At 47.9% G+C, this 27,779-nt stretch overlaps 1 protein-coding gene across 1 annotated transcript in view; it reads left to right on the plus strand.

Moving 5' to 3' along the window:
* Positions 1 to 27,779, plus strand: part of IGDCC3 (immunoglobulin superfamily DCC subclass member 3) — a 104,934-nt gene that overhangs the window by 17,150 nt on the left and 60,005 nt on the right. Inside the window, exon 2 of the mRNA XM_081888520.1 lies at positions 11 to 316. Coding sequence (XP_081744646.1) covers positions 11 to 316 — 306 coding nt within the window. The remainder of the gene's footprint in view (positions 1 to 10; positions 317 to 27,779) is intronic.

Here is a 27,779-nt window from a genome sequence, read left to right on the forward strand (position 1 = left end):
TGTGTTTCAGACTTGAGCCGCTCCACGGAACTCTCCTTTGCCATCGAGCCCAGTGACCACATAGCTGTGCAGGAGCAGCCGCTGGTGCTGTACTGCCAGGTGGAAGGGATCCAGCCCATCAGCATCACGTGGCGCAAGAACGGGGTGCTGGTGGTGGACAAAGAAGACTCCTTCACACTCGCCAATGGCTCGCTGTACTTCTCCCACTTCCAGAAACTGAAGGGCGATGGGTCCTCGGACGAAGGCGAGTACGACTGCATGGCTCGGAATCGCTTTGGGATGGTGGTGAGCCGCAAAGCCAGGATTCAAGCAGCAAGTAAGTTGAGGAGGTTCCTCCATCTTGCAAATCCTTTATTTTGCCTTTGTTGACTGTTTGACATTTAATGGATGTGCAGTAGCTAAGTTGGCTGGATGGTGTTGATGGAGCACAGGTTATAATTGCTAGAATGGGCAGGTTTTTAAATGGTGATCAGAATATTTCTAAGTATTTGGGTGACAGTAAGCAGGATGATGCGGGTGGCGCTGTGGGTTAAACCACAGAGCCTAGGACTTGCCGATCAGAAGGTCGACGGTTTGAATCCCTGCGACGGGGTGAGCTCCTGTTGCTCGGTCCCTGCTCCTGCCAACCTAGCAGTTTGAAAGCACGCCAGAGCAAGTAGATAAATAGGTACCACTCCAGGGGGGAAGATAATCGGCGTTTCCCTGCGTTGCTCTGGTTCACCAGAAGTGGCTTAGTCATGCTGGCCACATGACCCGGAAGCTGTATGCCGGCTCTCTCGGCCAATAAAGCGAGATGAGCGCCATAACCTCAGAGTCAGCCACGACTGGACCTAATGGTCAGGGGTCCCTTTACCTTTAAGCATGATGAGGGGCTCTACACCTGAAGCTCCTTTTTCTTTCTCAAAGATTGGAGTGGGGAATCCCATAGTCTGCAGTTAGGGCTGCAGTGCAGAAGGAAAGTTGCTTTTTCTTATTCATTTTATTTTGCCAGATATATATTTTTTTTAAAATGGAAGAAAATCTACATTTAAATGTGTGTTTTAAAAGAAAGTATTTTATGTCAATACAGTGGTACCTCGGTTTAAGAACAGTCCTGTTTAAGAACGATTCGGTTTACAAACTCCCCAAAACCAGAAGTAGTGTCCTGGTTTGAGAGCTTTACCTCGGTCTAAGAATGGAATCCGAACAGTGGAAGGGCACTTGCGGTGGGAAGCCTCATTAGAGAAAGCACGGCTCGGTTTAAGAACAGTTTCGATTTAAGAACTGACTTCCGGAATGGATTAAGTTTGTAAACCGAGGTACCACTGTACACATTTTTAGATAATGTTTTTATTGGTGAGAACTGTGTTGGAACATTGGGGAAGTCCAAAGGTCCGCAGATGCCACATTCACAGATACATTTAAATCCCTTTGAAAGTTATAGCTCTGTGCAGGGGGTGGGGTAAGATATCTCCTAGAGCTCTCAGTGTCCTTGACAAACTACAGCTCCCAGAATTCTTTGGAGTAAGCAATGACTTTTTAAAGCGATGGATACTGTTTTGTCTGTGTTGTGTTTAAATATGCCTTAAATATGCCCCACTGTGTTCAGATTTGCACATTAAACGCAGGGATCCGGTCAGTTTTCTATTGCATTTCTCAATGACTGGATTCCTTGACTGTTCCTAAATGAAGGGTTTCCCTCTTTCTCATTCCCCTCCCACCCCCTTTAATATGTGTTGTATCTCTGGACTGAATGGGTTGATAGTGGTGGTGAGAGAAACAGATCACAGTGGATTGCAGGAAAGCCACATGCTGTAATAAACATTGTCAGGCCACAGTGATTTTCTAATTTTTTTTATCTTCATGGTAAAAGAGGGGAGGAGGGAGGGTGTGAGAAGCTGGGATGCTTACTAGGCTGGAATTTTGCCCTGGAAAAAGACTCTGGAGAAGTATGCCATTGGGTGAGATCAGTGTGACTGACCTGATCTTGATCTTGATTTGAATCAGGCTGCTTGAAGAAGGCCAGGTTGGGTCAGGATCAAAGGGGTACTGGCCCAGGGTTGCAGGGGGCAGAAGACCCATTACTGTTTCTACAGCTGGGTCCATCCCCAGTGTCCTAGAGCCACCACATCACACTGAAAGGGGAGGGTTTTTTTAGTCACTGCGCTCCAGAGTATTTAGGAAGACCAAAAACAAGAGGTGCTTCAATTTCAAGAGAATGGGGTGCACGTTCTCTTATGTGCATTGGAACTACAACTAATCCAGAATGCGGCAGCTAGACTGGTGACTGGGAGTGGACGCCAAGACCACATAACACTAGTCCTGAAAGACCTACATTGGCTCCAAGTACATTTCTGAGCACAATTCAAAGTGACCTTTAAAGCCCTAAATGGCCTCGGTCTAGTATACTTAAAGGAGTGTCTCCACCCCCATCGTACTGCCCAGACACTGAGGTCCAGCTCCGAGGGCCTTCTGGAAGTTCCCTCACTGCGAGAAGCGGGGCTCCAGGGAACCAGGCAGAGGGCCTTCTCGGTAGTGGCACCTGCCCTGTGGAACGCCTCCCACCAGATGTCAAGGAAATAAACAACTATCTGACTTTTAGAAGACATCTGAAGGCAACCCTGTTTAGAGAAGTTTTTCATTTCTGATGTTTTATTCTGTTTTTAGTGTTCTGTTGGGAGCTGCCCAGAATGGCTGGGGAAACCCAACCAGATGGGTGGGGTATAAATAATAATAAAATTACTACTACTACTACTACTACTACTACTACTACTTCATGGAAAACACACCTTTGGTCATTCCAAAAGAAGATACATACTAGAGAGCACTCCAAATGATTACTCAAGTACGTGGATAGAAAATAGTAGATCTCGCTGAAAGGCAAGACATGGAAATCTGCACTGATCATTGCAATGCATCCCTGATTGTTATTGTATAATTATAAGATTACTGTATAATCTTGGAAGGTTGTATTATCTTAGAGGGATTCCATACTCAAACACAGCCAGCTGCACTGCATAGGCTCTGGGACTGTAATCATGCAAGGTATGTTAAAAATTGACCTCCCTCTCTTACACAATGGGGATAAGTTGCCTGCTGGCTTTTCCTATCCGCCTGCTGCAGGTAGGAGCATCACCCAGTGGTTTGCAGGAGGCTCAGGGGAAATTTATCCAAGGCATTGCACTAATGGCGAATCCTGTTGAGCAATTTATCATCTTTAACTTGTCTTGCAAAACCGAGAAGGCTTCGGCATTGTTACAGGCATCAAATCTCAGCACATAGAAATCGTAAGGGGGTCCCTAGCAATTGCCCAAGGACATCCTCGGAATAATTGTATGGTTGCATTGTAAGGATGTAGGAAGAGCCAGTGGCTCAGAGAGCCCAACATCCTATTCTCACAGTGGTCAACCAGATGCCTGTGGGAACCCCACAAGCAGGACCCTCCAGAGGTTTTCAGCAACTGGTCTTCAGCAGCATTGCTGCTTCTTGTGGCTAGTAGCCATTCATTTATGTGTCCCAAATCTCCAGCATTCAGCTTCATGGGATGTCTACGAGTTTTAGCATTGTAAGAGATGGAGAAAAACTTTTTTCTATCCACTTCCTCTGTGCCATGTGTAATTTTATAAATTTCTTTCATGTCACCTTCTATCATCTTGCATGGTTCTCTGGATTGGGCATGCTCCATGTGTAGTTTATCTCTTTGGGTGTTTTCTTCACGGCAAGCTTCAGGTTGTCGGCCAATCCTTTGCTGTCCCCAGGGTCAGGGTGGCTGAACCTGCCAATTCCAGTTTCTCAATCTTCCATTCTTTAAGCTCAGCTTGCCACATTTCTGCACCAGTTTGCGATTTTCAAGAAGCCCTCATGACATTCACCAGCAGGTTAATGCAATTTTGCTGAATGGACACGTTTTCCCAAGCCACTTTTGCATAGCAGTAAAGTAGCAGCAACAGCAGCAGCAAACAACATTATGGGGAAACCTGGCGCATTAAACAAGTTTTAGCCAGAAACTAAAACTCAGCAAGGTGGATGCAGTGGCATAGCGTGGGGGGTGCAGGGGGGGCTGGCTGCACCGGGTGCAACATCTGGGGGTTAGGGTTAGGGGGCACAAATTACTTGCCTTGCCCCGGGTGCTGACAACCCACGCTACGCCACTGGGTGGATGCCAGACAGGCATCTCTCCAGAGGATGCTTCAAACCCAGAGAGTTATCTAGGAAAAAGGCCCTCTCTCCTAATTTGGAAAAGGGCTTCTGTATATTATTTAGCCATCAGGCAAGGTAACCCAGAAGGTGGGGAACCTAACTGGCCCTTTGAATTATCCCCAAGTCTTCCCAATGGCCCTGCCTAATATCAGGAGTGTTTTTGCCTTGCTGGGACATGTCCTCTTGCTTCCCTGTATGCAGGATAGAGAAGGGGGTGTGACTGTGTGCAGAAACCAGCCAGCTGAAATTGACAGCTGTTGCTCTGCCCGCTTTCACCTCTGGCTCCACCTACCAGTGATATGCGGCCCTCGGAAGGTTGCCCAGAGTGGCATGTGGCCCTTGGGTTGGAAAGGGTAACCCTGCCACTGCAGTAGGCATTTCTGTCTTCCTGGCCGCTCATCCCCAGATGTAGCATCTTGGCTTTTTAAAGGGAGGCTCCTTCTTTAAACTTGATTTTCAGCAGCTGGCTTGGCTGCGGCAAAGGCGGGGTCAGCCGGCTTTGCCTAAGGACTGCTTGCGAAGTGGCTGGGATGAAGGCCGAACCTGGGAGCTTCCCTGTTTCCCAGCCTTGGCCGTGACGTCTGGAGCAGATGGCCTCTTGAATGCAGCTCAAAGACGGCCACCCTTTCCCCTCCGCCTATTGTCCCTCATTGTTCGGAGCTGAATGGGGCGCTGCTGAAAGCGAAAGTCTGCTTGCTTTGCGGAGCCTGGGAGATGCGGCCCAAGCGATGTGGATTCTCGAGAGGGATTGAAAAAGAGGCCTCCTTCCTCGCTGGGCTTGCATCCTTAAGAGGACTGGGAACTGTTCTCAGAGCACACACAACTGCCACCTTCTTTCACATCTACCTCTCAGATTTTTTGGGGAGGGGGTGTGAGTGGGAGAGGATTCTTTCCCCCCTCCTCTCTTTTCTTCTGCCACCTCCTTGCAATTTCCCTGCTTGGAGAGGGTGCTCAGCCACAGACAATTGGCCATTTTCATTCTTTGCTCTTTCCCAGGGCGTTGAATACTTGCACACTGCTAGATGTAGGCAGGAGGAGGGCCCTGTGCAAGCTCAAGTGCAGGCAGCTCCTTCCCCTCCTGCCTTGGGAGAAGGCGGCAGAACGGACAAAGCCCCATCCCTGGTAAACAGCTCCAGAGACAGGAATGGTCCCTGCAAGAAAGATGAACAGGTGTAACCCAAAAGGCTAGCGGCCTTTTATCTGCATAATGCATTCTTAGCTAAGTTGCGGTGGGAAAGAGGCTGAGCTCTGCACTTGTGTTCCTTGCAGAGCAGACCGCCTTTCAAATGCCATATGGCGGGGGGGGGGGCAAAGAGAAACCCGTTGGGGAAAAGTGCTGGAGCCCCTTCCCAGGGAGGGACAGCTACAGAGTTGTTGCTGGGGGGTTAGTTTAGAAACGCTAAGGTTGCCTTCTCCCCATTAGGTGCTATGAGACCCCCACTGGCCATTAGTCTATTCCAATGATCAGGAATGGTGGGAGTTATAGTCCATTTTGGGGGGGGGGTATCAGGTTGGAGACGGTTGTGATAGGGAGGGCTCTATTCCATTTTGCTGTAGTTTGGTGGCAGAGCATCTGCTTGGCATGCAGAAGGTCCCGGGTTCGATTCCCAACAGCTCCAGGTCAGACTTTGAAACCCTGGAGAGCCTATTCCAGAAGGTGTAGACCAGAGCTTTCCAAACTATGTGTTGCAACACGTTAGTGTGTTGGCTGCAGTGTGTAGCTGTCCCCGCACTCCTCCAGGGGCTGGAAAGAGGTTCATTTAACCTCCAGTTTCCTAGCAAAACTGAATTAATGTGTCGCGAAACGTCGCATTTCCAACAAGTGTCACCAACAGGAAAAGTTTGGAAAGCTCTGGTGTAGACAGTACTGAACTAGAGGGACTAATGCAGGGGTCAGCAAACTTTTTAAGCAGAGGGCCAATCCATTGTCCCTCAGACCTTGTGGGGGGCTGGAATATATTTTTTTTTGGGGGGGAGAACGAATTCCTATAGCCCACAAATAACCCAGAGGTGCATTTTAAATAAAAGGACACATTCTACTCATGTAAAAACACGCTGATTCCCAGACCGTCCACAGGCCAAATTGAGAAGGCGATTGGGCCAGATCAGGCCCCTGGGCCTTAGTTTGCCTACCCATGGATTAACGGTTTGACATAACTTTGGTTTAACATAGCTAGCACTGCAGGAGCAAGGGCAGTGCAGGAGGGGGAGAAGTGAAACTCACAGGAAGAACCCTAACTCTCTTTCCCAGCTTCCTAAACAACGAATGCAGCCAGACACCAGAGTTTAACACAATCAGGATTGTAGCATCGTATCCAGCAAAAAGCAGAGGTTGTCTGGGTGCTTGTTCCTGGCTTGATAAAATTAGGGTTGCTTATGCTTGGAATATGTGTCTGAATTGACCATTAGTTTGGAGCCTAAAAGGTTTCTGCTGATCATCTTATGGCATCTCCCCTTCTCGGTTTGGGAGCAGCCGCTTGGCCTCTCGACTCTCTTCCCCCGCCCCCCAATCCTTTCTGAAGAGGAGCCACAGCTAAATAAGCTGGCACCTCCTTGAGCTCTTGCTTGATTAACAGCAGCGCTTTGTCAAGGCCAAGATCAGGCCCCAGCCCCCTCCTTGGCTAGCGTCCCTTTGATGCCGTCTTTTGCGCCCACCACCCTCGCTGAGCTCAGTGGCTCGGCTTTCACAGGTCACAGGAAGGGAACAATGGAGGCAAGAGGCCTTGCTGGAAAGAAGGCAGGAGGAGCAGCAAGCGGGATTTTGCTGTGAGGCGAGGCTCCAGAAAGGAAGCAAGGACCGCCTTCTGATGCACAGAGGGCGCAAAGGGCTGGTGGCAGCATCTAGGTGGCATGCAGAGGAGTGGTGGTGCTCAGTCCTGCCTCCACAGTGCTTCTGATTGCCCTTTGCTGGAAATGGCAGGAGGGGAGAGGGCTCTTGTGTTTGGGTCCCACATGTGGGCTTCCCACAGGCATGTGGTTGGCCACTGTGAGAGCAGGATGCTGGACTAGATGGGCCTTTGGCCTGGTGTAGTGGTTAAGAGCAGTGGACTCGTAATCTGGGGAACCAGGTTCGCTTCCCCGCTCCTCCACATGCAGCTGCTGGGTGACCTTGGGCCAGTCACACTTCTCTGAAGTCTCTCAGCCCCACTCACCTCACAGAGTGTTTGTTGTGGGGGAGGAAGGGAAAGGAGAATGTTAGCCGCTTTGAGACTCCTTAGGGTAGTGATAAAGTGGGATATCAAATCCAAACTACTACTACTACTACTACTACTACTACTATTCTTCTTCTTCTTCTTCTTCTTCTTCTTCTTCTTCTTCTTCTTCTTCTTCTTCTTCTTCTTCTTCTTCTTCTTCTTCTTCTTCTTTATAAAATAATAAATTTTATTAGTGTTTTCCACACAACAAACAACACAAAAAATATCAAAAAATAACAATACACAAAACACAAAAACCAGCATAGTAAAAAAATCCATATATTTCAATTTAATAATATAAACACTAAAAAAAAACATTGACTTCCACCAATCCCACAGCATCTCCTTTACCTCTCATTGTATCTTTCTGTTTTCTTGTTTCCCTTATCATCTCTATCCTAGCATCTAGATATAAATCCCTCTTTCTCATCCTTTCACTTCACAAAGTGATTCCAGACTCAGCCAGATTTCTGTCCTCGAACCTTGGCTTTTAAGGTATTCATTTAAGCACTCCCATTCCTTTTTCACTTCACTTTTTGATTTTTGTCTTATTATATCTGTCAATTTGACTAATTCTAAATATTCTGAAGGAAACCATTCTCCCCTAGTGGGTAACTGATTCCCTTTCCAGTACTTGGCCACCAGGATTCTTGCTGCAGACATCACGTATAAGAAGTCTATAAGCAGGGTTTCTTCTAATGTTCTTATGGACTAGAACAACTCCTGTGGATGATTTAGGACAAATCAAGCCACAGGCCCTTCTAGCTCAGGATGGCCTCCGAACCCGTTGCCGAGAATTGCAAGGAGATGGCTGTTGTTTTCAGGCCCTTCTTTGGGGCTTCACATTGAGGCATCTGGTTGGCCACTGTGAGAACAGGTCTAGAGGGGGCCCCTTTGGCTTGATCCAGCAGGTTCTTTTAATGCTCCTCACCAAAGGCTGGAGGTGGGTTGGGGAATCTTTAGTCTTCCAGATATGGCTGGACTCCCAATTCCTATGGTCCTTGTGGTCAGGGATGGTGGGGTCCAATGACACCTGGAGAGCAGGTGGTTGCCTCCCCTGGTGCACAGAATGCTGAGCTACTTGGATCCGTGACAGAATCCTTTGTTTGTAGGAGCTCAAAGCGCCTGAGTCTCTGTGTTGTCAGTTTCTCCTTCCACTCAGCGTCTGCTGCTGCGGCCAGCAGTTCTTCCATGTCTTGGCAGTGGGTGGGGTTGGTTCATTCCGTCACCCCCAGTACAGAATCTTGACTGCCTTTGGAGCCTCTGAATGAGTTTTCTGGAAGGAAACTCGCTTAATATTTTATTTCATTTCAAGAGTCAAAGTTACACTTTGCCACTCAACGGTAATAATCCTATTCTGGAATACTAATGACTTCCTGCTCACCCATCCTCTGTATTTATAATCATGATTACACACAATTGCGTTTTTAAATTCCATCACATCCAGTTTCATCTTCTTTAACAGGTTTCTTAACTATGTTCTGCTATTTCTTTTTCTTAAACTTCAAACCCCACTGTGGACTTTGCATATGAAAAGGTATTTTTAAATAGATGAGAAAAGGTTTCCAGTCCTTGAAAGATACTAAACTTGTGCCTCTTATCAGCACCGTCAGTTTTGCCATCTCTGCGTATTCCATGATTTTCATCAGGTATTTTTCCTTTGAGGGAATTCATTTCTCCTTCTATTTCTGTGCATAGTGATTCCTTGCCGCTGTGATTAAATAAACATAAATACAATTGAAGCTTTCTTTGGAATTTCTCTGTCCAGAAAACTCCAGGTGCTAAGAAATAGTGTTTATTTTTCTGAGCCCAATGCATTTCAGGGCACCGGCAGCAGCAGTGGGGTGAACGGAAGGGAAGAAATCTTTTTGCAAAGGTACCAACCCCCTTCGCATCAGGGATACTGCAGCAAGTCCCACAATATCTTCTGGTGCGTTAGAAAAATGTTGCTAAAAGGAGGCCTTTGGGAACAGGCTGGGCTTACAGTAAAAAGAGTTTTGTAGTACAATGGTACCTCAGGTTAAGAACTTAATTCATTCCAGAGGTCCGTTGTTAACCTGAAACCGTTCTTAACCCGAGGTACCACTGTACTTGGGAATTCCCTCTCCCTCCTCTTTTTAACTGCCTGGGGCTTCTACCCATTTTTGTGCTTGGATTTTATGTTCTGGAGGCTGCTATGGACCTCACTCAGACCGCACATGGGCAAGGGAGGTTCTCTTACTCTCCTGTCTGCTTTAAAAGGAAACTCCCCCCCCCCCACCAGACCGAGGAGAGCCTGGGGTGGGGAGGGGAAGTTTGAGTGTGTGCTGGGCAGTCGGTAATTTGAGAAAGAGTGATTTAAGGCTTCCAGACATCCCGAGGCAGACTTAGCCGGATGTTGGGCCCGATCCCTGGCCATGGTGAGCATGAGGCCATCCACAAGAATCTCCAGGAGAAGTGGGCAGAGCTCAGCGCTTCTGCCGCTGCCTGTCTATTCAGAGCTGGGCTGTGCGCATTTGAGCTCCTGCCATGGCAACAAGTTCATCCTCAGGCCAACGCGACGGTGGATGGCAGTGAGGGGTGTGAGCAAAGCAGTGTTATGAGGAGGCAGGCGGTGGAGGGTGTGTGTGTGTGTGTGTTCTTGCTGCCGGAGCGAGCGAGAGGACCATCCATCCCGGGAGACCCGGTGGAAGGCAAAATGCAATTACTGAGCCTGAGGTCCTCTTCTCCTCTTCCTGGTATGCTTTGCAATTGGCAAAGAGGCCCAGGGCCATCGTCTCAAAAGGCCACGGCTTTGCAGAAAAGCACAAACTTTGCCTGCAAGGGCAGGAGTGGGGAGTCTAGCTTAGCCCGAGGGCCGCATTCCCCCATGGGGAACTTTCCAGGGTCCGCAAGCCAGTAGGGGCTAGAGGTGAAGGTGGATGGGGCAGCAGGTGTGCTGCTTACCTTGTGCAGTAGTTTGCATTCCAGGCTTGTGGAAGTCCAGAGTTTCCACCACTTCCCCACCCAAAACACATTTCTCCAACTCCACCCAGCTTATTCATATATTTGAAGGGGCTATAGCAGGGGTGGGCAAACTACAGCTCCCAGGATGGATCAGGCCTAGGTAAAGGTAAAGGGACCCCTGACCATTAGGTCCAGTTGTGACTGACTCTGGGGTTGCGGCGCTCATCTCGCTTTACTGGCCGAGGGAGCAGGCATACAGCTTCTGGGTCATGTGGCCAGCATGACTTAGCCGCTTCTGGCGAACCAGAGCAGCGCACGGAAACGCTGTTTACCTTCCCGCTGGAGCAGTACCTATTTATCTACTTGCACTTTGATGTGCTCTCGAACTGCTAGGTTGGCAGGAGCTGGGACTGAGCAATGGGAGCTCACCCTGTCGCGGGGATTCGAACCGCTGACCTTCTGATCGGTAAGTCCTAGGCTCTGTGGTTTAACCCAAAGCACCACCTGCGTCCTGGATCAGGCCTACCTGGGTCCTAAATCCGGCCCAGACCACGAAGCCAGAGCCCACCACAAAGCCGAGACTCCTGGCAATGGCAACAAAAGGAAGAGGCCGAATGGCGGAGGCTCTGCCACTCAAACGTTGCGCCTGGTTTACCTCAGCGGCGTTTGATGGGCAGAGATGTCTCTGCGACACACTGAGGTAAACCTGTTGCCGCTCGGCCTCTTCCTCCCGTTGCCAGCAGAGCTGCCGCCACCTGGCCTCTTCCTCCCGTTGCTGCTCGGCCTCTTCCTCCACCACCGTCGCCACCCTGGTGCTCCTGTGGCCCAGAGAGCAGAGTGGACAAGCTTGCTCTGCCTACCCACGAGTAGTAGCAGCAGCGGTGGTGGTGGTGGTGATGGTGGCGGCAGCCCCTGGGAAGGTAAGCACAGCGGCTGTTGCTGGGGGCCAGGGAGTGGGGAGGAGGACTACTTGCCCCCCTCGCCTCTTCTTCCCTTTTTTTCTTCAAGATTATTTATTAAAGTTTTCAATAATAATACAATAAAAATCAAAAAGAAAAAAAGAAGAGTAACAAAAATACAAAAATAAAAATAATTCAAAACACATAAAGTTTCCATTACTTATTTTTCATTACCTTATTTCCCAGACCTCCTCATACCTCCCTTTTTTGTATTCCAATTCAAATTGTTAGTTCAGCAAATCCTTATCAATAAATTTTAACCTATTTCTAAACCTTCCCCCCCCCATATTCTCTTAAAGCATTACAGCTGGAAACCACTTAATTTCTATCCGACATCATTCTAACATTCATTAATTTTGCAATATTTCTGTAGATAGTCTTTAAATTTCTTCCAATCTTCTTCCGCCGACTCTTCTCCCTGGTCTCGGATTCTGCCAGTCATTTCTGCCAATCCCATATAGTCCATCACCTTCATCTGCCATTCTTCCAGAGTGGGTAGATCCTGTGTCTTCCAGTACTTTGCGATGAGTATTCTTGCTGCTGTTGTGGCATACATAAAGAAAGTTCTATCCTTCTTTGACACCAATTGGCCGACCATGCCCAGGAGAAAGGCCTCTGGTTCTTCAGGAAGGTATATTTAAATACCTTTTTCATTTCATCATAAATCATTTCCCAGAAAGCCTTAATCCTTGGTACCCTCGCCTCTTCTTCCAGCTTCCCCCCCCCCCGGTGCCGTTTCTCTGGCCTGCCACAAGGTCTGAGGGACAGTGGGCCGGCCCGCTGCTAAAAAAATTTGCTGACCCCTGGGCTATAGCATTGCCTTTTAGGAGCATAGGAAGCTGCCTTAAACTGACTTAGACAATTGGTCCATTTGGTTCAGTATTGTCTACACTGACTGGCAGCAGCTCTCCGGGGCTTCAGGGAGGGGGATCTCTCCCAGCCATAGCTAGAGATGTCAGAGATTGGGCCTGGGACCTCCTGCATGTATTACTTCAGGCACAGAGATCTCACAGAAGGACAGTTCCCAGAGTGGTTTAGCTGTCAATCCCTCTTCCTAGGGAGCTCTAGGTGGCTGTGTGAGGAGAAGGGGGGGTGTATTAAGAACTCTCAGCACCCTTAACAAATCATGCTTCTCAGGATACTATGTTCCTGCTACAAATGTGTAGTGCGAATGGGGCCTTAGCTGTGTGATGCAGCTCCCTCACTCTGCCTTGTGGGAAGGCGGGTGCCCGCCCTGTGCCCCTAAGTACATGGGGATGACATCATGCTGGGGAGCAGCCAATCACAGTTAGGGATTAGAGGCACTGCCTGCTTTGTGCGGTTTACATGTCCGTTGAGGGAACCAGCAGCGCCATCTTGTTGCCTCATAACCTGTGAAAAATCTCTTAAGGGGAGTGGGGAGGGAGCCCTAGACATAAGGAGCATCAGCTATGTGGGTGCTTTCCTTTTTGAAAGATGGAAGCCCCTTGGCAAGCCCTTGGCATTGTCTTACTTGGGCCTGATGCTGGATCTCACTGGACAAAGTGGGTCAGGAATTTCAGGACCACGGAGAACTCCAGGTGAGCCTCTGTGTTCTGAGGAAAGCTGAGGAAGACTGAGCCTTTTAAAACTACTCCTAAGCTCTGCTCCCCCATGTGGATAACTCCAGCTTCTTAAAGGGCCAACTCTCTCACCTGAAGATGGGCTGGCCTCCTCTATTCCATAACCCACCACCTGGTAAGCTCCCTTTGCTGCTCGGTCAATAAGGTCCTATGGGAGGTGAAGGTGCCCAAGACGACCTGAGCTCTGACCCTACTGACCCTGGAGGTATGAGAGTTTTTTTCTCCGAGCTCTGGAGGGTAAGGCTCCACAATCCTCTTGTCCTCCACCAGCTTGCCCAAAGCTTTGAACCTTGCTTGCTGCTGGGTTCTGAGATCATGACAAGGCCAGCAGCTGCGATGCAGCAGAAAAATGGAAATATAGTATACTTCAAGAAACAAAGCCATCTAAGAGAGGGCCTTGAACTTTCAGTCAGTAGAGCACGAGACTCTTTTTCTTAGGGTCATGGGTTCAAGCAAAAGATTCCTGCATGGCAGGGGGTTGGACTAGATGACCCCTGTGGTCCCTTCCAGCTCTATAGTTCTATGATTCTATGATTCTCTGGTAGTGGTCAACAGTCTTCCTCATAGAAATAAGGCATGTACCAACATCAACACAGTTTTTGTGCTTGCGGGGGGCGGGAATTCTCCTCACTGTGGCTTTTACTAGCTATTGAGAGCCAGTGTGGTGTAGTGGTTAAGAGCGGTAGACTCGTAATCTGGGGAACCAGGTTCGCATCTCTGCTCCTCCACATGCAGCTGCTGGGTGACCTTGGGCTAGTCACGCTTCTCTGAAGTCTCTCAGCCTCACTCACCTCACAGAGTGTTTGTTGTGGGGGAGGAAGGGAAAGGAGAATGTTAGCCGCTTTGAGACTCCTTAAAGGGAGTGAAAGGCGGGCTATCAAATCCAAACTCCTCCTCCTCTTCTTCTTCTATTGATGTCTGTCGCTGTAGAACTTTTAAGGATTATTTTTGGATTGTTGATTGTTGGTTGCTTGTTGTATTTTGGTGATTTTTGATCGCATTTGAGGGTTTTATATTGTGTTTGCTGTACATTGCCATGAGACGCCCACATAACAGATGGGATATAAATATTTCAATAAAGCAAATAATAAGGAGAAATCCGCACATATATTTTTTCCCTGCAAGGTTTTGTGTTTAGAATTTTTATTTATTTATTTAACGGATCTGGCAGCAGCACGTCAACGAAAACTCTGGCACAAAATTGCTGCAAAGTTTGGCTCCTTGCCAGGGACGATAATGGCCCGGGTGCTGGATTTAGCAGACAAATAACACTTTCTTAACCACTGCCGCATAATTATGAGACACTCTTTTAATGCAGCTCTTTCTCTCCACCCCCCCTGCCTTCGGCAAGGCCACCCCCCCTCACCAAGAGCTGCCGAGTGAGCTGGGTGGTGGTGTTTTAAGGAAAACAAGAGTGACGTTTTGACAGCGTGACTCCAGGTACTTTTGGCAAATGTAAAATACTTCATTTAAATCTAATTTAGACAAACCAGACCACTTACAGTTGGGAAAAAAAAGGAAGGAGGATGGCTTAATGGTGGCTTTTTTATTTTTATTGTGAAGTGTTAAGTGGTTCCCAGTTTCTGAAAGCTCATTGTCGTCGTCTCCCACCTCCCAAAAAGGAAATTAGTTTGGATGAAGCTGGAATACTCCATTAAAGAACCAACGTTGTTCACACTACTAACTGTGTCTAACAGGCGGTTTGCAAAACATTTTTGTTCCTCCTAAAGCAGCCTTCCCCATCTTGGTGCCCCTGCAGATGTTGTCGGACTACAACTCCCAGCTGCCCCAGCCAGCATAGCAACATCTGCAGGGGCACAAGGCTGGTTTTCAGACGTCACTTGAGATGTCTCCTTTATTTGGGCCACAAAGCTCAAACCAGAGCAGTGCAAGGAAACACTATTTACCTTCCCGTTGGAGTGGTACCTATTTATCTACTTGCACTTTTATGTGCTTTCGAACTGCTAGGTTGGCAGGAGCAGGGACTGAACAACGGGAGCTCACCCCGTCATGGGGATTCGAACTGCCAACCTTCTGATTGGCAAGTCCTAGGCTCTGTGGTTTAACCCACAGCGCCACCCACGTCCTGACATGTTTGGGTAGGCGCCCCTAAAAAAAGTTTTTAATAGATGTGGAAAACAGCACAATAAAGGTGCCTGCCTAATAATAGGAAGCAGCAAGTTCAGGAAGTAGATCATAGAATCATAGAGTTGTCGTGGTGGAAGGGATCCCAAGGGTCATCTAGCTGAACGTCCTGCAATGCAGGAATCTCAACTATGTTGTACATGACAGATGGCCATCCAACCTCTGCATCCAAAAACCTCCAAGGAAGGAGAGTCCACCACCTCTTGTGAGAGTCTGTTCCACTGTCAAACAGCTCTTCCTGTGAGAGGTTTCTTTCTAATGTTTAGTCGGAATCTCACTTCTTGTAACTGGAAGCCATTGGTTGGAGTCCTGCCTTCCAGAGCAGGAGAAAACAAGCTTGCTCCCTCTTCCCTGTAAAAGTCCTTGAGATATTTCAGGACGGCCATCGTATCTCCTTTCGGTTGCCTCTTTTCCAGGCTGAACATACCCAGCTCCTTCAATCATTCCTCATAAGATCCACTTCACTCTAGCAGTCTAGATGCTGCTGGACTCAAGCACTTGCAAGTCCTCTAAAATGTTGGTTTTTTTTTTAAAGCAGAACCTATCACTCTGCATGTAGAAACATAGCACATTAGGGGGGAAATGAAGCCAAACCTTTTTCCGGCGAGTTAGCTGGATCAGGGGCCAGTCAGTGTCCCTAGTAAAGGTAAAAAGATAAAGGTAAAGGACCCCTGGATGGTTAAGTCCAGTCAAAGGCGACTATGGTGTTGCGGCGCTCATCTTGCTTTCAGGCCGATGGAGCTGCCGTTTGTCCGCAGACAGCTTTCCAGCTCATGTGGCCAGCATGACTAAACCGCTTCTGGTGCAACGGGACACCAGGACGGAAACCAGAGCGCACGGAAACGCCGTTTACTTTCCCACCACAGTGGTACCTATTTATCTACTTGCACTGGCATGCTTTCAAACTGATGGGTTGGCAGGAGCTGGGACAGAGCAATGGGAACTCACTTCGTCATGGGGTTTCAAACCGCCGACCTTCTGATTAGCAAGCCCAAAAGGCTAAGTGGTTTAGACCACAGCGCCACCCGTGTCCCAGTTGTGTCTAGTTGCCACTGATGGCCTTGTCCTTCATGAATTGGTCCAATCCTTTTTTTAAATCCATCCAAATCCATTTCTGCTTCTATGGGAGTGAGTTCCCTAGTTTAACTATGTGCTCTATGAAGAAGTCCTTTATTTTATCTGCCCTGAATCTTCCAACATGCGGTTTCATTGATTTTGATTTTGATTTTTTTTATTATTATTTTGGAAAAGGAAATGAACCCAACAACTTGCGGAAAACATTTTTAATAGCGGAATATTGGTTATGCAAACCCACTGGAAGTTTGTTTTAAAATTGTATCATGCATACGCCCCTCCCTGCATTTAAAATCTCCTTACCACCCACAGCTTCTAGTTCTCACAGAATTAAAGATTTTCAAACGTCTTTCATCCATTGTTGGCCACCTCTCCCTCCTTCCCACCCTCCCTCCTTCCTGCCATCTTCTTTCAGGGCTTCCACTTTGGGGGGAAAAAAGCGCCAGGAAGCAGATGTCCAAAAAGAGCATTTTTTCTTTCTTTTTTCCTCCTCCCCAAGTTCTCACACCACTAGAAACCTTCTCAAGAGGGGAGCACTTCATTTTTATAATGTAGATGAATCCTTTTCCACCCCACCCCAGTCTTATACTGCCTTGAAATCCTGGGCTGGGAACATGCTAAGCCAGCAAATTCACAAAGCTTATTAGAGTCCTCTGGCCTTTAGGAACAAGAGGGGGATTTGCAATTTTAAGCTGAGAGGGATAATTATGATAATCATCATAATTTTGGGAATGGGGGCAGAAAGAGTCCTTTCCTCACCAATGAATTCTGGGGTTGCTTTTTTTGTAGGGGGTGGGAGAGAGAGTGGGGGAAGGGTCCGGATGTCGCAGACCACCCTGCCCTGAGCAAACAAATGATTTTGAAGGTCCATAATTGCAAGCCTGTCTTTTAAGGAATCCTCTGGAGGATTCCTGAGTAATGGAGGTCACGCAAGGTCAGCGAGGAGCACAGGAGGATAAATCTGAAAGCATGAAGTCTCTCTCCCCTTTTTAAAGCCCATGCATAAAGGATTTATTTTCTAGAAAGGACAACTTGGGAACAATACCCTGCTGTGTGTGTGCTTGCACGTGCATGCACACACATTCACACACACACACACACACACACACACACACACACACCCCTCACCTAAAGGCTGAAGAATAAATAACAGAGCCCAGGCTAGCTCCCCTGTAAAGCATCATTGTCATTAGAGGAGGGGTGGGAAGAAAGAAACGGTTCTTTGAAGAAAGAGCCCCCCAAGCCTGTGGGCAGATTCTTAAGCCAAAGCGTATCTTAAGTCAGCGGTTGGTTCATGAGATCAGGGTTTTAGAGATGAGCAAAGCAGAGGTGAGAAAATCAGAAAGTCAGATTTGGATTCATGGTACAAAATGCTCTCTCAGCAGTGGCCCAGTAGAAGTCAGTTGTGTGGACTCATCTGGCAAATTGGCATCTTAACATCCCTCAAAACATGCTCGCCAGACTGCTCCAAAGCTTGCAAAACCACCAAATGGAAAGTCGACTCAAATTGTGGATTTGCACAAACAGATCTCTTCCTTCTACACCCTCGCCAGCTATCTTTAACAAAACTCACCATAAACCAAACAGCTCTGAAGTTTGGTCTGGAAAGGGTTAGGCCATAAAAAGCCGAGGAAGATTGGTGACTGATGAAAAAGGTGAAGCGCCAGCAGTTGCTAAACAGTCTCAAAATAAACTGTGAGACCACCGTTCAAAGATCTTTTTGCCTTTTAAAAATCAAAAATCCTAACCCCCATTCATTCACATCACAGGCAGATTATATTCACCAGGTGAAATCCAGCCCACTGGTGGCTATTAAACTCGACAGTGTAATAAGTCCAATATGTATTTCAATTTACTTTGCAGCAACTACATTTAATTTACTCACTGCGGGGTTTGGAATGTAATCTTCTCCATTCCTAGTATTTGTCGAATGCATTATACATAAAGTCAGAAGAGGAACAGAGCACAGCTACCTCATGATTTGCTGCCTGGATGAGATGGCGAATGTGAGCCAATTAACGATGAAATCTTAGCAGTGCATAGTTTAATTATATTTGCAGATGAATTAAATGCATTTCCTCCCATTCCAGGTTTCCTGTGAAGCTTGATTAAAGTGGTTTAAAAAAAAAAGTGTTGAAAACATCACACTGCGGCAATCTTGGAGAAGATCTGGAGTTCTGCTGCTTGAATAAAAAAGTGGCTTGTTGAACTGTGCTGATACTGAATACTATTTTCCGAAAAATGGCACATTTCTGCTTCCAAATTGAAATTAGAGAGATACTTCTCTCTGACACCCCCAAATGTTTCCTTACCAGGGCAGGGGAAACTGAGAACAGCCATGATGTTTCCCCCTGTGGTTTCTGATTGTAAGGAAGCCAAGCCAGACCTCATGATTCATGCAGAGACACAACAGCCAACATCTTTCAAGCATGGATGTCTTTGCCTCAGGAGTGTCTGAGCGATCAAGTCACCTCCAGTTCAGGGAGGCAGCAGAATGACTTGCCTCCAGCCGAGGCCCATTGGTGGGTGAAGCTAAAGCAGTGAAACATACAGAGGCACAGCGGGGAGACTCTTCTCCAACACTCAGGTTTGGGTAAAGGTAAAGGGACCCCTGACCATTAGGTCCAGTCGCGGACGACTCTGGGGTTTCGGCGCTCATCTTGCTCTATAGGCTGAGGGAGCCGGCGTTTGTCCACAGACAGCTTCCGGGTCATGTGGCCGCTTCTGGCAAACCAGAGCAGTGCACGGAAACACCATTTACCTTCCTGCTGGAGTGGTACCTATTTATCTACTTGCACTTTGATGTGCTTTCAAACTGCTAGGTTGGCAATAGTGGGGACTGAGCAACGGGAGCTCACCCTGTGGCGGGGATTCGAACCGCTGACCTTCTGATTGGCAAGCCCTAGGCTCTGTGGTTTAGACCACAGCGCCACCCGCACCCCTTCACTCAGGTTTACTGACGTCATTTTATTCATTTCTGTTTTCTGGTGGATTTCTGTTAAGTCACTACATTTTATTTTTTGCATGTACTCTTTTCAGCAAATAGTGTGTATGTATGCCAGCCAGCCGCAAAGGCTGTGTTGTGCATTTAGAAACTGTGCTTTTGGAGTTGGTCACAAAATTTGTCGTGCTGAGGATCTCAGCCACCCCTTAAAGCTTGGTAAATCTGCATAATGCTGAGTGAAATCTCAAGGCCTCAGTGGGAGAGCATCTTGGTTTTGGATACCCGAGTTGCATATTTTTAGGACTCGCCATATTTCTCTGACTAATTTGTTTTAATCTGTTGTGTTTAAATTGTTGTGAACCCCTCCCCATCCCCGGGAGTAGGGGGAGGCGGAGCTTAGGGCAAAAGGCAAGTAACTAATAATGTTAAGTTTTTCGTACCTAGTCACACTCCCCTTCATGATGCAGCAGGCCTCTTCTTATGACTCAAGTAACTTAAGGCCATTCCTTTCAAGGGTTTTGCTTTGAGTCTGCCTAATATCAGATATCACACATTGTGTTTGATTGCCCTGTGTAAGCTGCCTTGGGAATCCTTCTGGACTGAAAGATGGGCTAGAAGTGAAAAACAAATCAATTTTGATGAAAAGTAAAATGCCGCTTGAGAACGGCCGGCTGCCTGCTTTCTGAAAACAGTCTGATACGCGGGGTGAACCTCTGATCTGAAATCAGCCAGGTTCAAGGTTCTTATCTTAAATCACAAAGAGTCAAACAACTTAGGCCCAAAAGTGCATTTAGCATCACCAGATCCCTTCTGCTTCACCTCAGTCACAGAGATCCTCTGATGGGGCACTTCTGTGGTTCCCCACCAGGCCTCTGAGGTTCAGTCAGCCTCTACTAGGGATAGAGCTTTTAGTGCGGTAGCTGCTGCCTGTGGAACTCCCTGCCACTAGAGGCACCAACAGGAGCCCTCCCTGCCTGCTTTTAGACATCTGTCGAAAGCCGTTCTTCAAACAGGCCCTTGAAACATGACTTTCGTTGATGCCTTTGATGTAGCTGTAATTTTGTATACTGTGCTTTTATAATAAGTGCTGTCCGTAAATATATCAAGAAAGAAAAAATCCAGCAGGGCACCATACATTGAAAACACGTGTATATAAAGAATCCTGCGCCCTGCAGTTTTTAAAGGGTGCTGCGAGTTGTTATGAGATTCCCCCCTGTTCCCCTTCGCAGAGCTACAATTCCCAGAGTTTTCCGGGGAAAAGGGATTGGTTGCTAAACCATTCTGGAAACCGTAGCTCTCTGAGGGGAAAGGGGGGAGGGTCAACTCTCTGCACCCTTCTTAACCTGAAGCACCACTTTAGCTAATGGGGCCTCCTGCTGCTGTTGCGCTGCCGCTGCACGATTTCTGTTCTCATCCTGAAGCAAAGTTCTTAACCCGAGGTACTATTTCTGGGTTAGCGGAGTCTGTAACCTGAAGCGTCTGTAACCTGAAGCGTATGTAACCCGAGGTACCACTGTACTTTAAATGTCTGGTCTTTGAGAGAAAAAGCTGAGATTAAAAGAAGAAAAAAGTATCTAATCCCTTCAGTTCTGGTGGAATTCAGTTTTAAGGAAAGGGAAGCTTTTAAAGCAGCGCTGCACCTTTAAGAGTGTGGCGCTCCCGGCTGTTTCCACTTAGTCTCCTCTGGCCAGCTTGTCTCCGTGCATCAGGGCTTGGCTTTCATCATGCTTATCTCCCCCCTCCCCACCTCCCTTCGGGGGCCCTGGGAGCCAAAGGCTAGAGGGGCTGTGTGACAGGGAGCACTGACCTCTGCATAAGTGGTCCAGCAGATGGCCACACACCCTTCCTTGGCTGGCTTTTCTCTCATAGCCCCTGGGGGCACAGGCCCCTGACCTCTGCCTCCGCAGAATGCCAGAGACCTTCCAACGTGACTCTGGTATGTTCGGTAACAGGCATAACATTATCCTCCCCTTCCATCGGGGCGGCGGGGGGAGGTATGGTGGTGGTGGCAGAGGCGAGGCATGCCGGCAAGGGGGTGGAAATTCGTTATGGCGGCCTCTTTGGGGCACCCGCCGCCAGCCTGCTCCCTGCACCCTTCCCCACATGTTTTGGGACTGATTGCACAAGAACAGCCTCCCTGGGTCAGACTCATTGAGCTCAGCATCTGGTTCTTTCAGTGGCCAACCACTGGGAAGCCCATAAGCAGGTCCTGAGCACAGGATCCCCTCTCTCCTCCTGTGGCTTCCAGCAGCTGGCATTCAGAGGTAATCCTGAGCTAGATTGACTAATAATAATAATAATAATAATAATAATAATAATAATAATAATTTATTTGTACCCTGCCCATCTGGCTGGGTTTCCCCAGCCACTCTAGGTGGCTTCCAACAAAGATTAAAAATACATTAAAATGTCACACATTAAAAGCTTCCCTAAACAGGGCTGCCTTCAGATGTCTTCTGAAAGTCTGGCAGTTGTTTTTCTCTTTGACATCTGATGGGAGGGCCTTCCACAGGGAGGGTGCCACTACCGAGAAGGCCCTCTGCCTGGTTCCCTGTAGCTTTGCTTCTCACAATGAGGGAACTGCCAGAAGGCCCTCGGCGCTGGACCTGAGCGTCCAGGCAGAACGATGGGGGTGGAGATGCTCCTTCAGGTATACTGGGCCGAGGCCGTTTGGGGCTTTAAAGGTCAGCACCAACACTTTGAATGGTGCTCGGAAACGTAATGGCTTGACTTGGCGCAAGTCCGTTTCCGAAGGCCTATGTCAGCCTTTCTTTCCCATGGCAGTTATTGTAGTCCATAAGAACATTAGAGTTTCTCTGCTGGGTTGTGGATAGCTCAGTTGGTTAGGGCAAGCTGCTAATAACGCCTAGGTCGCAGGTTTGATTCCTATATGGGACAGCTGCATATTCTTGCATTGCAAGATGGGTTGGATTGATGATCCTTAGCATCCCTTTCCAACTCTAAAATTCTTTGGTTCATCTGGTCCAGAAGCCAATCATAGACCTAGGAGAATCCCAGAAGCAGGAGCTGAGCACAACATCACTCTCCACTCTAGTAGTTTCCAGAAACTAGAATTCAGAGCATGCTGTCTCCTAACAGTGGAGGGGTCACAACCTTTTTCAGCCGTGGGCCAGACTGAATTTTGAAAAAAAAATATGTACGAATTCCTATGCCCCACAAATAACCCAGAGATGCATTTTAAATAAAAGCACACATTCTACTCATGTAAAAACACGCTGATTCCCGGACCGTCCGCGGGCCGGATTGAGAAGGCGATTGGGCCACATTCGGCCCATGGGCCTTAGGTTGCCTACCCCTGAGGTAGAGCAGAATAGGGGCTGATTTGCAAGACAGCGGCAAGCCCAGCCCAGCTGTGTCTCCAGTAAAAGGACAGTTGGCTCACCTGCTCTTACCTGTGTTCCTCATTTATCCTCCAGAGGGAATCTGCCAGGCCCATCCTGCCACAGTCCTTGCAAAGCAATAAGGTTGCTTGCGGGCTGCCGTACTGTTAATTACGTTCCCCTCTGTTTAAAAGAGGATGCATTTGTGAATGAATTGGCCCATCAGTTGGTTAATAACACCTCCTTATCAAGCCTGCTTATCGGTATTAGTTATGCCCTATAAAATTCATACAAGGCCCCTTGGGGGAAATCACTTAAATTGTGGGCCATGAGGGTGGAGGGACTGAAACCCTGCTGTGCATGTATGGATGTGTTTTGCAAAACTGTAGAGACACGTGGAGGCAAGCTGGCATCCCGAGCAGCGGAACAAGAGCTAAGACGACCTACCAGCTTGTGTTTTAATAATTCTGGATTAAGCACTTCCCTTTCTGCCTTTCCACCTTCTCTCCCTGCCAAATAATAGAACAAGCAGACCATAAATTTGCTGATTATATGCATTTGGGCCGACTCTTTCCCTTAACGACCCTTTCTGATGATTGCAATTCTCAGTGATGGAGAGTAATTTCTCTCTCTCTCCCCCCTCTCTCCTCATCCCTTCTTTGTTTCAAGTAACATCTTTTGCTTTCATGAATGTGGAATGCGTAGTGTGGGCCAATAGCAAAGCTAAAAGAAACACACACAGATTCAACATCCTGGGGGAATGTCCTGTAAAGTGGTCAAGCTCAGAGAGAACGATTCATCACCCAAGAGCAGGGGTAGGCAACATAAGACCCATGGGTTGTTTAACCCATGAGCCGCCCCTGAACTGAGCTGCCCACTCAGCGAGTCCCCGTGCCACGCTGCGCCAGTTTAGCGCAGCGTGCGGGGACTCGCTTCCGTGGCGCTGAAGATCATGTCTGCACAGATGCTGGAAATCGTGTCTGCGCAGATCCGGCCCACGTAGGGATCTCCGCTGGAGTGAACCGGCCCAGGCGAGGTAAACCTTGCTGACCCCTTCCCAAGAGCTTCAGGACTGAGCAGGACTCCAGATCTGCTTAAGAACATAAGAAGAGCCCATTGGATCAGGCCAGCATCCTGTTCTTCCGGTGGCGAACAAGATCCCTGTGGGAAGCAGGCAGGCAACATCTGAGCACAACAGCAACACAACAACCCTCTGCAGTTTCCAGCAATTGGTATTCAGAAGCATTTGTGCCTCTGACTATGGAGGAAGAGCATAGCCCTCATGGCTAGTAGCCATTGATAGAAGTATCATTTGTCTAATCCTCTTCTCAAGCCATCCAAAAGCCATCACAGCCTCCTGTGGAATTGAGTTCCCATATGTGTTGCATGAAGAAATCATTTCTTTTTGTGCTTTCTCTACCTTTGTAAAAGCCAGCACTGCGCGGCACATTGCATCACACTGGCTTATGGGTTTATTTTCTCAGAAAAAGAGAAGACGAGAGTCCTGTCCTACGACTGGATTTGTTTAATTGATTAATCAACCAAAAGCGGCACCAGTTTAAACCAGAGGGGGAAGTATCCCTTTACTTTCTGGCTGTGTTTGTGTGTGTTAAGATCAGTATAAATGCTCTGTTTCTTGGGAGCTGCGGCTTAGAGCTGGGAAGCAGAAACACCTTAAGGTCAGGGTGAGGGGCCCCTCTTAATGGGCAAAGGGGGAGAATTGGGGTGGGGTGGGGAGGGGGAGCAGGATGTCATTTTGTCATTAGCTGAGCTTCAAAGGGAAATGGGCAGTGGGCTGGAAGGAGGGGAGGGTGTCAGAGGGCTGGGAGCCAATTAGAAGCGGTCCAGGGTAGTTTCAACCCTTGATTCTTTTCACCTGGTACGCAGCTGCCTCTGAAGGGGGCAGTGAAAGGAAGCTGCAAGAGGGGAGGGGGGAAGGTATGCACTGGGGTCCCATTGAGGGAATCCGTACTTGGGCAATGGCTCGCCTTCTGCTCTGCTGCTGTTGTTTATTCCTGCTTCTGAACCAAAGAATTCACTGCTTTCTTCAAATTCCACCACTTGCAGTGGTATCACAGGAATTTAGGAAGTTGCCGTCTACTGAGCCAGGCCACTCGTCCATCTAGATCAGTAATGCCCACACTGACTGGCAGCAGTGGGTCTCTAGAGTCTCCGGCACAGAGTCCCTCCCAGCCTTACCTGAATCAAACCTGGGACATTCTGTAGGCAGAGAAGATACTCAGCCACTGAGCTACAGCACATGTATAAAATGAAAAGGGAGGGAGTTTGGTGTTGCTGCATGGTTCTAAGATCACTCTTAAGAGTGCATTTTGCTCTCTGTACCAGTGGTTTCCATCCTTACCCTCCAACCCCCACCTCCTTCAAGATGCAAGAGCAATGCATCAGAGGCAGCCCAAGATGTTTTGGTGCCCTGAGTCACAGAAATAATAATAATAATAATAATAATAATAATAATAATAATAATAATAGGAATAGGAATAGGAATAGGAATAGGAATAGGAATAGGAATAACTGACAGTTTTCTACCCTTTAATGCCCATAAGCTGCTGCTTGAAACAGACCCTACCTCACCCTGGCAATTGGAGGCTGGTCACGAAATTAAAAGACGCCTGCTTCTTGGGAGAAAAGCCTAGACAGCATCTTAAAAAGCAGAGACATCACCTTGCTGACAAAGATCCATATAGTCAAAGCTATGGTTTTCCCAGTAGTGATGTATGGAAATGAGAGCTGGACCACAAAGAAGGCTGATTGTGGAAGAATTGATGCTTTTGAATTATCGTGCTGGAAGAGACTCTTGAGAGTCCCATGGACTGCAAGAAGATCAAACCTATCCATTCTTAGGGAAATCAGCCCTGAGTGCTCATTGGAAGGACAGATCCTGAAGCTGAGGCTCCAATACTTTGGCCACCTTATGAGAAGAGAAGACTCCCTGGAAAAGACCCTGATGTTGGGAAAGATGGAGGGCACAAGGAGAAGGGGACGACAGAGGACGAGATGGTTGGGCAGTGTTCTCGAAGCTACCAGAATGAGTTTGACCAAACTGCAGGAGGCAGTGGAAGACAGGAGTGCCTGGCGTGCTCTGGTCCATGGACACAACTAAACGACTAAACAACAAACTCGAGTACAGTGGAATTTGAAATGGTGTGTTGCAGGAAACAAGATGTTTGAGGCATGGGGGGTTGGAGGTGGTAGTGAAGAGAGTGGAAGTCACTCCCTGCCTCATGCAAAAGGCCATCCATTGGCTTCCTTGGTGCATTGTTTACATGTCCCTGCTAACCTTCCCCAGCCATTATTGGTTGCCCATTGATGTGGCATACTTTCTCCCTTGGAGGATTGGTCCATCTTAGCTCAGCATGGTCTGTATTCTGTTGATTGGTGACGCCTCTCCAAAAAGTCTCAGGCTTTCCCAATCCTGCTTGAAGATGTTGGGGTTGCACCTGGGATCTTTTGCATGCACACAGCCTGTGCTCTGCCATAGAGCTGCAGCCCTTTGTCTTAAAGATTCTAGTCCTCATGGTTCAGGGAACGGAGAACCTGCAGCCGCCCAGATGTTGGTGGACTGCATCTCTCACTCTCCAGCATGGTCAATGGTTACGGACTATGCTTGCTGTAGTCACAACAATGCCCTAAGGGCCGCAGGCTCCTACCCCCTGTTCTACATGAAAAGCCACAGAAACATGGGAAGCTGCCTTATTGCTGACTCAACCCACTGGTCTACCTATTCAGCATTGCCAGCACAGGCTGGCAGCAGCTTTCCATGTGCTCTGCTGCTGAGCCTTCTCTGAATAGCCTTTGGTCAGAATTTTTATTTATGTATTATATTTTTTTTACATTTATTTCCCACCCTTTTCTCCTAAGAGCTCAGGGTGGCCTACATGGTTCTTCCCATCATTTAATCTCCACAACAGCTCTGTGTGGTAGGTTAGGCTCTCTCAGTTCCTAGTCTGACACCCTAACCATTCTTATCATGCCGGCTCTGTGGAGCTGTTCCTGACTTTCCTCCTCTTGGAAATGTGCAACTTGCAGTTGAAATGGGAGTAGAACCTCAGCTGGAAACAGCAAAAGGGGTGGATTTTGAGGGAGATGGCTATGGAGAGCGGGAATGGGCAAGCAAAGGCACCCATCAGTTTCCTTTGCCTATGGTGGGCTTCTCAGTGCCAACTCCCCATATGGTATCCATTGCCCCAGCCTCCTGTTACCAAAAGAGAAATACATTTAAAACAGCTGAACAACAACAACAAAAATATGTAAAACGAGAAAGCCACAGCCTCCCGCCAGCAGTAGCTTAACAATGCCTCTGAGTATTGCTTCAAATACACATAATAAATCTGGGCTAATAACACCAGGAGTTTACAAGCTTTTTAGAGATTTTATGGGATAAATTGTGCTCCCCAGCAGCTCGATTCGATTTCTTAATACTGTATGAGCGGCATATTTATCCAAGTCTCTTAAAACAGATAGGTAGGGTAGAGAGATGCCTGTCCTGCCATTAACGGCATGGAATTGTGGCGTGCGATTTATATTCCTGCCACCGGTGGGCTGGAAAAAGTTCATTATCCGTGGGCCCTGCAAACCCAGTTATAGCAGAGAATCAGGAGGAGGATGAATTAGTTTAAAAAGAAGCTCGGGAAAGCTGCTCAAGGAGGTATACACAGCGGGTGCAGAGGAGTGCAATCACCTTTCATTGCCCCCAATCACAGCAATAATAATAATAATAATAATAATAATAATAATAATAATAATAATAATAATAATAATTTATACCCCGTCCATCTGGCTGGGTTTCCCAGCCACTCTGGGCAGCTTCCAACAAAATATTAAAATACCACCAAACATTAAAAGCTTCCCTAAACAGGGCTGCCTTCAGATGTCTTCTAAAAGTCTGGTAGTTGTTTTTCTCTTTGACATCTGGTGGGAGGGCATTCCACAGGGTGGGTGCCACTACTGAGAAGGCCCTCTGCCTGGTTCCCTATAACTTGGCTTCTCGCAGCAAGGGAACTGCCAGAAGGCCCTCGGCGCTGGACCTCAGTGTCCGGGCAGAACGATGGAGGTGGAGATGCTCCTTCAGGTATACTGGACTGAGGCTGTTTAGGGCTTTAAAGGTCAGCACCAACACTTTGAATTGTGCCCGGAAACGTACTGGGAGCCAATGTAGGTCTTTCAATACCGGTGTTATGTGGTCTCGGCAGCCGCTCCCAGTCACCAGTCTAGCTGCCGCATTCTGGATTAGTTGTAGTTTCCAGGTCACCTTCAAGCAGGTTTTCTGGGGAAAGAAACTCAGAAAGCCGCAAACCCAACACCCAAGTTGTAGGGCTGGTGGTGAGGGGCAGCAAGGGCAGGCATCTGTTGAGGGCTACCTGGGCGGAAGGGGGTCTTGTGTACCAAGGGCCCCCAAA

This window comes from Podarcis melisellensis (assembly GCF_964234715.1).
Source record: "Podarcis melisellensis genome assembly, chromosome: 14".
Classification (NCBI taxonomy): Eukaryota; Metazoa; Chordata; class Lepidosauria; order Squamata; family Lacertidae; genus Podarcis; species Podarcis melisellensis.